Genomic DNA, 15,661 nt, shown 5'->3' on the forward strand with positions numbered 1-15,661 from the left:
AAATAACTCCGCAGGGTGTATCAATAAAAACGGAACAGTTGCTATTTTCCCCCATATTTACAACTCTAGTATAGATATGACAAATACATGTAGGTCATATTATGCGTATGGATCTTCGCTTCAAATTGACACCATTCATGTTTGAATAGCGTTCCGCATGGCTGGTCAGGCCCTGTTAATGAAAAAATGGCCAAAAATATAATTTGTTGCAGAGTGAGGATTACGTTTGTATTTAACGCTCGGCGTCTTATTCATTGCATAACATTCTTAAGTAATGCTCAGATGGTAGGACATATAATGACATTTGGAAAAATACAATGACATTTGGAAAAATTGGGGTAGCTGCGGCCACAGGAGAGTTCCTTCATTGTCACTGAATATGCACGCTTTGGAAGTTTGCCAATGGTGATAGAAGCCTTCGCCCGTAGGGTATCCCAACAGACCTGTCCCATCTAGGAAAGCCGTCCACCATTCATTTTCAATAGGAATGATTTGCGCCAAAAACATTATGGCTCGGACTTTGCGGCAATGGACTGTTGATCGGGCCCTTAACGGCCAACGTTACTTGGAAAGGATAAACCTTTTGATCATTCCAGTGCTTGATGCTCATTTTACGAGGAATCAGGCTGGAGGTTTTCGTGATCTTTGGTGGGCTTAGGATGGTGTCCCTTTTCAATACCTGGATTGAGTGACAACACTTTTCCTACCATCTGGGCAATACTTAAGAATGTTATGCAGCGAACAAGATACAAACGTAATGCTCACCCTCCGACAAATGGGATTTTAGGCAATTTCGTTTAAACATTGCCTGACCAGCCATACGAAAAGCTATTCAAACATGAATGGTGTCAATTTGAAGCTAAGATCCATACACATAATATGACCTACGTGTATTAGTCATATCTATCCTAGACTTGTAAATATTAGGGAAAAGACCAACTGTTCCGTTTTTATTGATACATCCTGTAGAATTCTTTTGGTATGTCAAGGTTCGGAAACAAGAGTGGTAAATAAACTCGAAATTATAATCAATATGAAATAAAAAGGTTTCTTTATGTTGGTTATTCCGATCCATCCACCAAATCCGGCACGCCATCCACAAATACTAAGCAGCTTTACCGAACACTCATGATCAAAGTGTCCATGCCCCAAAACTCCGTGCGGAGCACGGGTAATTGCTTGTCTATATATTGACACTAGAATTGGTAAAGTCTTTTTATGTCTACCACCGCCTTAACCGCTGATGGAATCTCCTAATTTTTCGTATGTGCATGTAGATTTTACCCGTGAAGCCATATTTTCAGTGCAAAATGTGTTTTCGTGTTTTTTTTCTCGCATGAACGGCTGGCCAGGCTAATATGCTGAAGGTAATAGACGGTGCTGGCATCTGAGCCTGGCACCTGAGCTATCGATGCAAGATCACCCCGGCATACTAGGAATGCTGGTGGTCTAATGTTAAAGACACTGGCCTGACACGCCAGGGTCCCGTCTTCTTTCCCGTGATTCTTATCATTTTTCAGTGAATATGTCTATATTAGTGAATCGCACTTTCTGTAATGAGCAAAACTTGCAAAATATGGCTGATCGCGCCGAGATTTTACTTTAAACGTACTGTTTGAAAAAAATCTTAACTCGCGAAAATACTGCCGCGAATATGTCCAACACCTGGCATTCGCGAAAATGTTATGCTACGAAAATGATATCTTCTACAATATTTCACGAAAGCGTCACTTGTTGGAAAAAGGACGAAACTGTCTTCAGAAAACACCAATGTTGTTACAACCATATACTACTATTTATAGCGCTGTTTAAAACAATGATATCGGGGCATTCGACAAAAGTTCACGACGCCAGGCCTGCGATATGCCCGGGCCACGTAGAGAGATGATAAGTAATCATCACGCTGCAGCTTGGAAGTAAAATTTACAAAGAAAAAAAGCGCTGTATTCAGCGTGCGCATTTGAATGAGGGTGTTTCAGTTATCCTCTCCAATTTGGCAAAACCAATGCCAACGTTACCCCAACGTTACCAATTAAAGTCTTCACCCGCAGACAGACAGAAAATAATCAAACTCATCTATCTTTTCCCCTTCTACTAACCAGTCCCATATCTGATCGTTCTTGTCATCATTCAAATACGGCGACCTTAACTCCTCGGGGAATGCCGGTTTAACCGGGCCCTTTATCTTTTCGAAGTCTTTGTATCTCTTTATACCAGCGCGTTCCGTACTCCTGACGAATTGATGCTGCCCGGACGCCAGGCTTTTTTCGCCGTAACCGTCGAAAGTCATGAAGGACATGTCCTGACTGAACGGATCACTGAAGAAGGAAAAGCCCGTAGAACTCTTTCTTGCGCTTTTGTCCGGTTTTTGTTCCTCTTTTGGCTCATTTTGTTTAGAGTCATCATCATCGTCATCCTTTTCTTGCACACTTTGTAAAATCTTTTCAGCTTCCTCCTTCAATTGAAGCAACTCGGGGGGAATCTTGGCCTTTAGTGGAATGAATAGATTAGAACGCTGTTTTAAATTTTTGTGGTCCTGCGTTTTCGTTTTGGCGCGCGCGGGTGCAGAACGCGAATACGACCGTCTCGCTTTTTCGGAGTCAGAATTCAGTTTCATGTCCCTTTCAAACTCTGGGCTCATGATCCGAGAGATCACTCTCCTGTCTGAGTCTGAGGACATTGCCGTATTCGGGGTAAGATGATGCCTCGCGCTAGCAACAGTCCTCGCCTCATCGTAGCTCTGTTTCGCCGAAGTGTAAGGCTCCGTAAACATAGCGCGCAAATCCGTCTGAAAATTCGTTTCTATCGAGTTTTTACTCTTTTCAACGGGAAGGAGGTAACTGATACCCTTACTGACGCGACTCCGTACTATCCCTTCCTTGATTTTCTCAATGGGGGGTAAGTCCGGCCAATCATAGAATGCAGAACTGTCTCTAAACGTATCGAACGTTGCAGTTGTAAAACTTTTCCCGCCCAAAGTCGAGCTGTCAACGGAGTTTACTGTCTCTCTTGTTAGCGGACGCGACATTGGCCTGTCAGGCAGTACCGAAATATTTGTGTATAGACCCATTTTAAGATTCCTTGCAGCCGACATGAGATTAGAAAATAGTAAATTTCGTTAAAAGGTTAACAACAGAAAATACTTGACGAATATCGGGTACGTAATGACACTCCAGCACTTTCTTTCAGTTGTTATGTTGGTATACAACGGTCCCAGATTGTTTCCTTAGTATTTCTCTGTCAACGTCTGGTATCCAGGTCTCCAAAATGTGGCGTCAAAGACTGAGTGCCCTGATCGAATTTCCTGTAGTTTCTCTTACTCCTCTAGTGGAATCTCACGGAATAAAAATCAAGAGAGGACTTTGAAGTCAAATGTACTGAGACGAACCTGTCTCCGCTGCTAAACATAATTCGTGTCCACCGAACAAAATATCTTATTTAAATCATCCATCCATTAAGCGCCATAAAGCATTGAATCCAAAACATTTTAACCAGCGTAAGTCCTGTGTGAAAGTTCTCAACGACAGCATGTTGATATTATGAATTACTATTTGGGTTCATGTGCTGTTATTCTCTGCAATCCATGCAAAAAGTATAAACCACTATTTAATCCTCTGTGTACCTTTGATTTTATAAAGGTTTATTACCAGTTTTAATAATAACTGGTCTCTAAAACGTGTATTGTTAGTTTATTAATCGGCATAATTCCTCATATAAACTGTCAATATGGTTTTTTTTCGACGGATTTCGTTTTAATCCTCACTTTTGGCCAATAAAATGTATTCCTTTGAGTATGTGGCCGAGTAATGGTGTGAAAAACAAAGTGCAATACGAATGCGTTTGGTTCCGATACACTATCTTCCTCTTGCTATACCAGGAAATGGGAAGTTCCGTCTTAAAAGAAACCCATTTAACTAATCTTCATGTCTGTGTAGGTACCGCAATGATGGTGATAAATCAAATCCCGAAAATAGGCACATCCCTTTCAGCGTTGTATAGTGAAATGCTGAGCAATAAGTGTCCAAACTGGCAAAAGCTGTTGACGATTCCATTCGTCCCCTCTTATGTTTTGACTTAGACAACACTTAGACAACATGATTCCGACCCCCATTGACTTGTGATTATAATTGCCCCTCTTCTCCTGTTGGTAATGTTAGTGTTCTCAATAACCTACCATCAGAATATTCCTATAGGAATTGTTAGAAAGACACGAGTAGAACCCCATCACAGACCAACGAACCGACACAGCGCCATTGTTGACATTTTGTTTCACTCTACTAAAAATCCATTCAAAGTCATACACAAAAATTTCTGTCCGTTTCGTCTCTTAACAATTCTTCGTTATTCACCCGATCTGATCGAATTCACCTAGCTCTATATTTTTCACGCGTTTTGTCCAAACACTACTTGTTTATATCCATAGAGCTGTCAACAACTCGAAATAACATTTTGTTAAAAAAGAAACATTCAAGTGAAACATAGTTCACAGATCCTCGCCTGTGTTGTGATGTGGGATCAATGCTTAAATGCTTTTAAAAATCGAGGTGTCCTTCTCGTCACTGTAGGCAGTCCGAGGACCTATAACCTTCATTCCTTTTCGGAAGGGCTGTAACTTTCACGGAAGCTATCCTTATGGTCATCTGAAGCAGAGTCATGACACTGTCCGAATCGAAGAATGGCTGTCGATAAAGACCCATTTTGCTGTAATTGGTTGTCCATGAATGGATTTACATTGCTGGATTGGGAGTTCCAATGTCTCGCAGCCAATATTCTCATTTGCTTCCATATAACTTCAACACATGCTGCAGGTTACCTCATCGTTTGTGGCAAGCTATCGAGTTCGATAAACCTGAAATTAAACAACAACGACATAAAAGCCAGAGTTGGGTAAACAATAGTACCAGGACCTATGTCAACTAGTAAGGCGTTACCTAGAGTCATGGATCGACCCTGTGACGACTTGGTGTAAATATCGATTTTTCCGTCGTCACGCTGATGGCGCTTGATTATACTCCGCTACTGCTACGATAATGGGCGTGAACTCGGATCTCGGCGTGTACTCATGTAGCAGGAAAGGTCTTTGGTACAAGGATTTATGCGCAATAAAATAATGAAGAACGCGTTTTTCGACTATCTAAGAGCTGAAACAAAATTGAAAAAGCATGAAACACGTTCAGAAATAGTTTACTGATGAACCAGAAGAAGAACACACATACATATACTGCAGTAAAAAATTCTTTTAAAAGCAACGTTCGCTTCATTTGCAATGTACATGTAATTCGATTAGGCCTCTTAGAAGAGTATAAGGTAAGTCAGGTAGAGAACATTTTATTTTCCTTAATCAATCAACATCAAACATCAACAACAAAGCGAATCATTCAGAGATACCACCCAACGTCTTCGTATAAACGGTACTACCTTCCGTTTCGATGGTCAGGGCAGTCAGTTAATCCCGTTTAATTACTGCATAGTATGCGTTAATCGGTCGGCCCGCAAAATTATCAATATGAATGAAACTTTTGCACTTTATGACATGGCACCACAGTACACACACAACGCTAAGGGAGCGAAACAAATTGATGTGCTTACTTCTCGTGGTAACTCAAAATTATGGTGCACTGTCACATTGGGTATAACAGTAAGTACATGTAAATGGCAGGATAATGCCTGCAAGTGTCATCTTCAAAGGCCTAAGGGCAGACGGCGCAGAAATTGAGGGTTTGAGGGAAAATGCTCCCAACAACAATCGTGTATCGGCATCCGAAACGGGTTGGGCCAACTGGCAGACCCTTCTTTCACTGGTGAACGATTGTCTTATTCCCTTTGTAGGGGACACATTTCCGGTCCTGTTGATATGGACATGTTTCCAGCCCATCGAAATGCACAGGTGCAGCGTCGCATTGAAGATGCGCCGATGGTCTTAATTTATGAATTTAGATGAAGATTTAGACCATGATTTGGCGTAAACCTACCATACCCTGTTAACAATTCTTCTCCTGTGTAGAAATCCTGTGACGAATGGTCAAAATTTCAGGTCTACTGAACAAAATAGAATTCATGAAAACAGGTGTCATCAGTTTTTCTTCAATCCCACAACTGGAATTCCAAGGGTTAATGCAGTTCAGCACGATGGTCATTCACGCAAGCAATGAATGCAGACGAGTCGGCCTGAGCACTAATGAAATTGACCAGACCGCTATTCTCGCGGATGACGGTTTGATCAATAGACACTTTTTGAAATGTTTCAGCCACTCGCAGTCAAAAGCACGTTTTTAATGATGTCTTGCCCCCTTCCCCCGCCAGCTACGCCCATAATAATGCCAGCATAAGGTGAGGAGCCCCCCCCCCCTCCGCCAAATGACGTTGTATGGCAAACGTGTCAAATCAGCAAAACTGTTGAGTGATTTTTTTCTCATCGGGCGATAGCATATCCATCAACAGTTCCATCTCTGCGATATTTCACCGCTCCAGATGGGGGTGATGTCTAACGCTTTGTAATGTATCCGACTATAAGGGCGTGAATCCGGTATCCTTATTTTGGCCTTTTTCAGTCACATTTATTTCGACACTTGTCCGCTAAATATGATATGAGCAGGTGTCGCCAATTTTCATTAAAACCTCTTCGACCAGGAACCTGTTTCATAAAGCCTAATAAAGTGCCTTTGGCCCTAATGCTAGGATAAAGTCACTCCTTAAAGGAAGAACGCGTTTCATAAACTTGCCTTTAAAATATCTAGGTTAATGTTACCATTAAGAGTGTTTCAGGTAGTGGTTTTATCCTGTCTTTATTTTATTCGGTTCCTTTAAACCTGAAGGTAGTCTAGAGTTCCTTTAGTCGCGAGGACTTCGTCCAGGGTAAGCGTGGAATCATGTTGCGCTTGATTCAGGAACGGAATAGGCGAAATCTTCGACGAGAACGGGTATTCAGGGATCGATTCAATCCGCTAGATTCCATGAGAGATGATTTATTCATCAAGAGATATCGTTTCCCGAAGAACATAATGTTTCGATTTTTGGCGTCAGCTGTCGGAGGAGTTGGAGCATCCTACTCAGAGAAATGACGCCCTCCCAGTATCATTGCAAGTGTGTATAGCATTACGATATTTCGCTACTTGGCATGAACAATCTAGTATCGGTGATATTCACCATGTGAGCATTGCGACAACATCGAGGTGTATTGGCGCTGTGTCATCAGCGTTTGCTGCACGCATTGACCAACACGTTCGCTTCGAGAGGGACCTCCAGAAGGTCAAAACCAAATTTTTTGATAGCACGGGTTTTCCAAGAGTAATTGGATCGATCGATGGGACCCATTGTCGTATACGCAAGCCTCACATCAACGAAAACGTGTATATCAATCGGAATGGATACCACAGCATTAATGCCATGCTAGTTTGTGATTGGGATATGATCATAAATAACTGTGTGGCACGTTTTCCAGGAGGGTCTCATGACGCTATCGTTCTCCACAGTCCCGCCCTTGGCCAGGCATTTGAAAACAATCCACCGAATGGTTGGATGTTAGGAGACTCGGAGTATCCTTGCAAGAGGTGGCTTCTGACACCTCTTGCCAATGCCCAAACCAGACAGGAAAGGACATTCCAGGATGCAAATATGATGCAAATAAGAGCCAGTTGCATCATAGAACGTTGCAACGGTCTCCTAAAGCAACGATTCAGATGCCTCCGCAAGGAGATTCAATACACACCACAAAAGGCAAGCATTATTATTCAGTCCTGCTGCCTGCTCCACAACATTGCTGTCCGGGATAGATTGCCCTTAGTGGAGGATTCAGATGACGATGACGATGATGACGAGGACTCTTGATGATGACGCAGGGATGATGATTTTCCTCCTCGAGACATGGATGTGAACGGCAATCAAATTCGCCAGCTTGTAATTGAGTTCTGAGTAGAACTCCACTAAAACATCAAATTCAGTATCAGTTCAATTGCCGGCGATATCGCTGTCTCTTGGCCATGTTCCTGGCACAGAATTAATGCATGGAAAGGAAGTTTCTTATGTCGAAAGGGCATTCATATAGTGTATAGGAACCAAAGACACTGAAATTGACACATTTTGCCACGGCCCGATTATGTATTACGAATCTCAACACAATAAATCACTCTGCGTTCGAGTTTTTTTTTTTCACTAATGAGGTACACCATACAATCATTTATTAATGGCAGGCCTGTTAAATTTAATGTAATGGCAGAGTAAAAAACGAGTTATGAAACGCTTTTAATACGCAGCTTTGAATAGACGTTATATCCTTCCTTTATGGTACCTTGAAGGAAGTCTGTTAAAAAGTTTTATGAAACAGGTCCCAGGACTGGTCAAATGCGGTATCTGGAGCCGGGTGTGGCATCGAGTGAAAGGAGACAAATTCCAAGTAAAGCATTCAGAATTTGGATTGTGGCATAGCCCTGACCCAGGTCCTTCAACACAATCAACAATCTTTGTGAGTTTTTCCTTCTTTTGTTTTTTTTTGTTGAAGGTTGTTGAAGTTCTCAAACAGTTTGGGCTGGAGGATATGTGCAGGGACCACTCCCCACCCGTGCAGAGAAAAACAGCAAGAAATTAGGAGACTTCCAATCAGGGTACACGTTGCAGAGAGTGATGGACAATTTCGATGTGACGGGCCGCCGTAACAGAGCAGTTTGGGGCTTGATTTGCACATGACATTGCACATGACAAGAAAAACACTTTTTTATTTCCGGAAAAAGTCCACCAAAAATCACTAGTGTTGCAGTACAGCAAGAACTAAGACTTTCTGGGGTGTTTTCATGTTGATTTCTTGGCTTGGTTTCGAGCTATCATGCCTTTCTGCAAAAATATCAGCATGCAATAGATACCTTTTCTATTGATCCAAACGCCCACCACTTCAACATGCACTGTGCCATGTTATACATTTAGGGCCCTGGGTTAACAAGCAAAGACAAGTTAATAATGATAGGTCATTGGGAGCAGCTAGCCTCAAGTTTTTTGCTCCCTTCATAATTGACGCATAGCCTAGCCGTTTCGTTTTGCACCTTTGTGGGGGAGGCCTGCGTGTCTAAATGAGCTAATGAATTATACAAGGACTGGTCTGACCTCACAATGTCTAGTGTTGATTCAAATAACTCAGTTTGAGAGAGAATGAAGTATTTCTATTGGAAATCTTAGAGGCTTTTTGACATTTTCCTTTTTACTACCGTGTATGAGCCTTGGTAGTCTACAGTAAACTAGGGCAGAAATCTAGAGCATGATTTTTTTTTCGTACGGCGATAAGTACTTACACGCTGTGCATTGCATTGTTGGGTCAACCTCTCTCCTCAGCCATCATCAGCCTCACTAGGTGCGACCCTCGAAGCCAACGGGCTTGTTCCTTTTAGTATTCCAATTGTTCAAACCTCACTCAATGACGGAGGGACATAATTTTCTCATTCATGGGCATTACTTTTTTGGGGTTTTTGACACTGTGATGTAACTGACATGTCACTTATACACTCATACGGTTGTTGAATAGATGTGTTTTGGCAAGAATTATAAAGAATTTTCTTTGTTAAATCTTGCTTGTGGTGTTTAATTATGTGGAAATAACTGAGTGACCAACTCCATAACCTTCCTTGGGTCGAGGGTGGCCGTGTTGTGAGCTTACAGTGCAGTGGGGTAGTGTCGGAAGTCCCCGCAAATATGAATTATTCAAAATTGATATTCAACCAGAAAAAGTCTGTTATTTCAGAACCAGTGTAAGATATTAACATGATAACACTTCAGGCAGTCTCATGTTTTGCTGTACTACAACACCATTGCTTTTTTCGTGGATTTCTTCAAGAAATAAAAAAGTTTTTTTTTTAGCTTTTGTAAATTGATGATTGCATAATGAAAGCAATAATGCATTTCATTGCGATCATAATGATCATACAGACAACAACATTTGCGACAACCTTGTGCAAATCGCATTGAAAATGATTGAATAGTTTAGGAGATATCAAAGTTGTAGGCATTGATATTAATTTGAGCTAGACTGTACATATACATTTTGTACACGTTCATCACCTTAGAAATGTAAATAAACCTTCTTCGCATGGAAAATTAATTGTTGAGCATAGGTCTCACTAGCCAGTGGATACAAGTTCTCCACTTTGTCCCCCTACCCCCCCCCCCCCCAAAAAACACCTTCGTTCTTCAGACGTTGCCATGGATATGATCGAGTTGGTCCATCGTGTTGAAAATAGTATTTACTATAACGCCATGGTTTCCATGTACAGAGATGCTTTGGCGATTTTATGAAGCCGTATTGTGTGAGCTTAGGACTGGTTCACTACCCTAATTTGGCGGACATAAGGTAACGTCCAAGCCGCTGGGCGTGATTTGGCCCAGTTCAACGTGTGCTGACAACGACAATGACCTGCGGAGTAAAACATCCTACAACCTCCCGAGAGCTAAATGTTCTTTTGGAACAAACTATATCTATAAAAGTCAACCTACCGAAATATGTTTCCGTCAATTGCCCCAAGTTATCTTATCGTTTGTTGAGTAGAAAAATGCTGTCCTGTGATATTTTCCAATCTGTACAGCAAGTTAGATGTGTCTCCCTACCAAACATAGGCCAATATTCCGTTTTCTAACAGTATTAAAGATTAGTTTCGACTATCCATTTATCGTTCTAATAATACCAGATAATACTTAGCTTTGGAAATAGAGCATCGATTGTAAATAGTAGTAGGCCTTTACATGCATAAAAAGTGGGTGTCTATTCATACTACTGCCGTTCAGGAAATTCCATAGAGTTCAACAGGTTTAAATATCAGCACACTACAGGAGGCGCCTTTCGTTGCTAAGTTGGGTATAACCACATGGCTAACTAGAATTAAGGACCCTGACTACAATGTGTAAGTGACCTGGGCTGCTGATACGTCACTTTATTAAGACTGCGACAAGAATGTCGACCTTCGATGTCAGACCACTATTGAATATTCAGAATGTAGGTAAAAAAGGTACAGGTAAAAAAGGTACAGGTAAATGAAACGGCCAGGGGCCATTGTGCTCACCGTATACATCTTTTAGTAGGCAGGATCATGCTTAATTTAGAGGTGAATATGGTGAACACAATCAGGCATGAAGACTTTTTTAGATGTGTATTGATGTCAAGTAGTAAGACAGGGCAGTATATATAAGTTTATGATCCAACCAATAATTGTCTATGACATCAACAAGATCAATATCGTGTGATTGCTAAGAGTCCCTGCAATAAAAAATTCATCGAAAAAAAGTCATTAATAAGCGAGATATTGCACGTCCTACTTTTTCAGTTTTGACCCCCTGGTGGCCAAATCAAGAATCAGATCAGGCCAAAATTCGGTGTCAGAGATTATCTGATGTAGGGGGTTACATGTACCAACTTTCAAGTTCATAGCTTCAGCAGTTAAGAAACGTGCCATAGTTACACTCTAATGGCCAATTTACGCCATTTGACCTCTGTGACCTAGAAAAGGAGGTCAAATCCAAAAATCGTAGGACATGTTGTGTATCCTTGCTAGAAGTCCCTGCCATAAAAATTTTATCGAAAACAATTCACTCAAATGAGCAAGATATTGCACTTCTTCCTTTTTCCATTACGGCCCCCTGGTGGCCGAATAAAGAATCAGATCAGGCCAAAATTCGGCATCAAAGGTTATCTGATGTAGGGGGTTATATGCACCAAGTTTCAAGTTCATAGCTTTACTGGTTAAGAAACGTGCCATAGTTTACACTCTAACGGCCAATTTACGCCATCTGACCTCTGTGACCTTGAAAAGTAGGTCAAATTGAAAACTCGTAAGACATGTGATGTATTCTTCCTAAGAGTACCTTCCATAAAATTTTTATCGAAAACAAGTCACTTATAAGCGAGATATCACACTTTTTAGATATCCACTTTTGGCCCCCTGGTGGCAAAGTTGAGAATCAGATCAAACTGAAATTCAGCACCAGAGGCTATGTGATATAGGGGGTTATATGTACCAAGTTTCAAGTTCATAGCTTTAGTGGTTAAGAAACGTGCCATAGTTTACACTCTAACGGCCAATTTACGCCATCTGACCTCTGTGACCTTGAAAAGTACGTCAAATTAAAAACTCGTAAGACATGTGATGTATTCTTCCTAAGAGTACCTACCATAAAAACTTTATCGAAAACAAGTCACTTATAAGCGAGATATCACACTTTTTAGATTTCCACTTTTGGCCCCCTGGTGGCAAAGTCGAGGATCAGATCAAACTGGAATTCAGCACCAGAGGCTATGTGATTTAGGGAGTTATATGTACTAAGTTTCAAGTTCATAGCTTTAGTGGTTAAGAAACGTGCCATAGTTACACTGAAACAGCCAATTTATGCCATTTGACCTCTGTGACCTTGAAAAGTAAGTCAAATTAAAAACCCGTATGATATATGATGTATCCTTGCTATGAGTACCTACCACAAAAATTTCATTCTAAACAAGTCATTAATAAGCGAGATATCACACTTTTTAGATATCTACATTCGGCCCCCTGGTGGCCAAATTAAGAATCAGATCGGACCGAAATTTAGTGTCACAGGTCATCTGACCAAGGGAATCCTGTGTACAAAGTTACAAGTTCATAGGCTTAGCGGTTAAGAAACGTGCCACTGTTTTTGAAACAGGATACAACGACGGACGACGACAGACGACGACGGACGACGGACACTGCGGTATTGTATAGACTCCCCTACGGTGAGCCAAAAAGGTACGGTAAAAAAGGTACAGGAAAAAAAGGTACAAGTAAAAAGGTATCGGTAAAAAAGGTACAAGTAAAAAAGGTATCGGTAAAAAAGGTACAGGAAAAAAGGTACAGGTAAAAAAGGTACAAGAAAAATGGGGACTAGGTAAAAAAGGTACAGGTATGGTGTCTTTGCTGTCAAATGTTATAAATTGCACGTCTTGTTTATTGTAAATAGAGAGTATTCGCACCCGCACGGTTAGCCAAACGACTACATTTAGGTCATCAAATATTGCGGTCTTATGACGTTTACACATACGGTTTGGAGAGATTATTATCCGTAGCTAGTTACAATACGTGAGTGAAAAACGGTTTGACAAAACAGCATGATTATCCAAAAAAATCTTCCCACAATGATAGTTTTTCTTTTAAAATCCTAAATGAACAAATATCTTTGCAATTTTTGTGAAACATTTCGTTTCTGGCATTTGTATCCATGTTTATTTCACTTTTAAATATCTTGTTTATAGCCGTCCATAAGTGCCTTTTTCATTGATGTCCAAGGCAGTCAAAAGAGGCATTTCGCAATTTAACTGATTACAAAATCAGCACTGTTAAGTCATCGACTTCTGTGCGGTCGTTACGTGTACACAGGCCCTTATAAGAGGCCTTTTGGCTAGCCGTCTGCATTTCACGCATAACAAGCTGGATATCCGCAAGGTGAATGGCGTTTAGCATGTTTGGTAAAATACACTACGGGTAGCTTGATTTTCTCTGGTGGTAGATCTCAGTGCCAGAAGTAGCTATTTGTTATTAATCCTTAGTTTCGGAAATAATTTCGTATTCTTTAAATGGAATTTTATGATTTTAAAAAAGGCCTGCATAAAACTTTCCTGATTCTCTTTTAGCATGGCGACCGAAGGTGCAAGTACCAGCAAGTCAACAAACAAAAAAAACGCGCCTACTCGATTTTTCCCAGCACTTGGCATTCTTCTTCTCAGAGAACTGGTTGCGGTACAACCAACAACTAAGCCAGCGTGGGATGAAGTCCACCAATATGTGAACACAGCTTTGACGGAGGTGAAGCGCGACAGCTTTGTCACTCTCCGGGCATGCAAGGATAGGGTGAAAACTCTCCAAGAGGCTCATACGAAGGACGAGTTGAAATCTCTTAGAGCGTAAGTATATCTTAAACACTGAAACATTGCAGTGTAACACAAATGTGGCTAAGAGCGGCCCCATACACTCTGTGTCATTAGGCCCTTGGTGATTTTAAGTTACCAGGGAGATATCATTTTCTTGATGGAAAAATTGGTCCAAGTATATACATGTACTATGTGTTTTTCCATTGCTTTAGCACCAATTAAAACACTATTTTATAATTTATACTCCCAGTTTCTTTCTCGGCTGAAAATGCGTCACGCTGACCTTTGATCAGGACCTGCAATGTTACTCATCAACTTTTGTGTCACTTTTTAGGTCTGGGACAGATGAGGAATACGACGAGCGAGCCCAGCTGCTTACTGATTTGGCCAGCCAAAGTGAGGAAAGGGCGGCCAAAAAGCAGGAAGAAAAACCCGATCTCAAGGAAGCCCAGGGACGACAAATACGCCAGGCTGCTATGGAGACGCTGAAAGTAAGAGACGATCCGGAAGAACACGCGGATGGTTTTGATCGTGAGTTGGACGGAGCTGATGAAAATCTCGAACATCATGGAAAGAAAGGTAAGAATAACTTTTTCTTCTTCACGAAAGTATGAAACTCGCTTTAATGGCAGCTACTGATTGACAATACGTACATTGTATTACATGTAACATAACCCGACTCTGCATTAAACGGCGGGTACACTATTCTTTTTGCAGCTGCGAATTGCACCACCAAGCCGGCAACGAAGAAGCGTCGAACTGATTCTGCAGAGTACGTGACGTATCTAAAAGATAAACTTTCCTTTGAAAAAGAGCGTTTCGAAGTAGAAAAGAAGGAAAGAGAGGCGAGGATCCAGAGGGATCAGCAAATGATGGAAATGATGATGGCGTTGGCCAAAAACAAAAATTAGATGCTGCTCGCAACGATGTAAGATTTGACAAATAAATAATTACTCGCAGAATAAATTTGGACTTTTCGTCTGTAATTTGCACAATTCAAATATTTTCTCTACATTTACAACGCAAAGTTCAGGCTAAATAGTTCTCTAAAGTTGGAGGGTCCAGTTGAAAGTACTGACTCGTCTGATTGCCATAGACACATGTACGACAGTTGACCAGAATAGCACCTACCAAGTAATACTTGGCTACTGGAGACAACAGTACTTTTAAATTTTTCCTAAAGTCCAAAAACGCGTAGTTTCGCACCAAATTTCCGAACTCCCATTCCACGCATTGACGGACAGAGGACATTCTCCTGTTGAATTCTTCTTCTGCGGCACACAGGTTTGCTCCTCTGAATGGACTCGACAGATACCTTCGAATGGGATAAGCCGGATCGCCGTATATTGCAAATGGCAGGCCATTCCTATCAGTGAGATCTCTAGCCTCCATTTGCTCCATCAGTCCACTCATACGAAGCAAAGCGCAATCATGTCGACGCCCTTCCAGTGGACCATACAGATGCGTAATCAACCCGTTTGGTATGACTACTGACTGAAATTTAATCGCATGTATACGCTTATGCCCATTATAACACACGCGTTGATGGCGTGTTGGCCTGCATATAGGACGAACCGTGCCATCTACGAAACCAATGCAGTTCAGCAGCGGGGCACCCTTCGCGTGTATCTGGTCTGCATAGATTTGAAGTTGTGCGGGATCCAGCCATGGGTTGTCGAGAGTCCTCAAACGATGAGCATGAGTGTTGTACAGAAGGCTTATAGTCTCATTAATCACCATTGACATGGTAGATGCAGGTCGTCCAAAAAACCTTTCCAAATCGCTCAGTCTGTTCGGATACGAAAATCGCCT

At 41.4% G+C, this 15,661-nt stretch overlaps 1 protein-coding gene across 1 annotated transcript; it reads right to left on the reverse strand.

Moving 5' to 3' along the window:
• Window positions 1-1,595: 1,595 nt before the first annotated feature.
• Window positions 1,596-10,595, reverse strand: LOC135489774 (uncharacterized). The gene is made up of 2 exons (XM_064775292.1): window positions 10,474-10,595; window positions 1,596-4,849 (listed from the first exon to the last, which is right to left on the reverse strand). The coding sequence occupies exon 2, from the start codon at window positions 3,092-3,094 to the stop codon at window positions 2,042-2,044; it is 1,053 nt and encodes a 350-aa protein (XP_064631362.1). The 5' UTR covers window positions 3,095-4,849; window positions 10,474-10,595; the 3' UTR covers window positions 1,596-2,041.
• Between the last annotated feature and the right edge of the window lie 5,066 nt (window positions 10,596-15,661).

Source organism: Lineus longissimus, chromosome 6 (assembly GCF_910592395.1).
Source record: "Lineus longissimus chromosome 6, tnLinLong1.2, whole genome shotgun sequence".
Lineage (NCBI taxonomy): Eukaryota > Metazoa > Nemertea > Pilidiophora > Heteronemertea > Lineidae > Lineus > Lineus longissimus.

Bases quoted from the DNA above. Each gene is read 5' to 3' on its own strand.
- LOC135489774 (XM_064775292.1), bottom strand. From the start codon at position 3,094: ATGTCGGCTGCAAGGAATCTTAAAATGGGTCTATACACAAATATTTCG.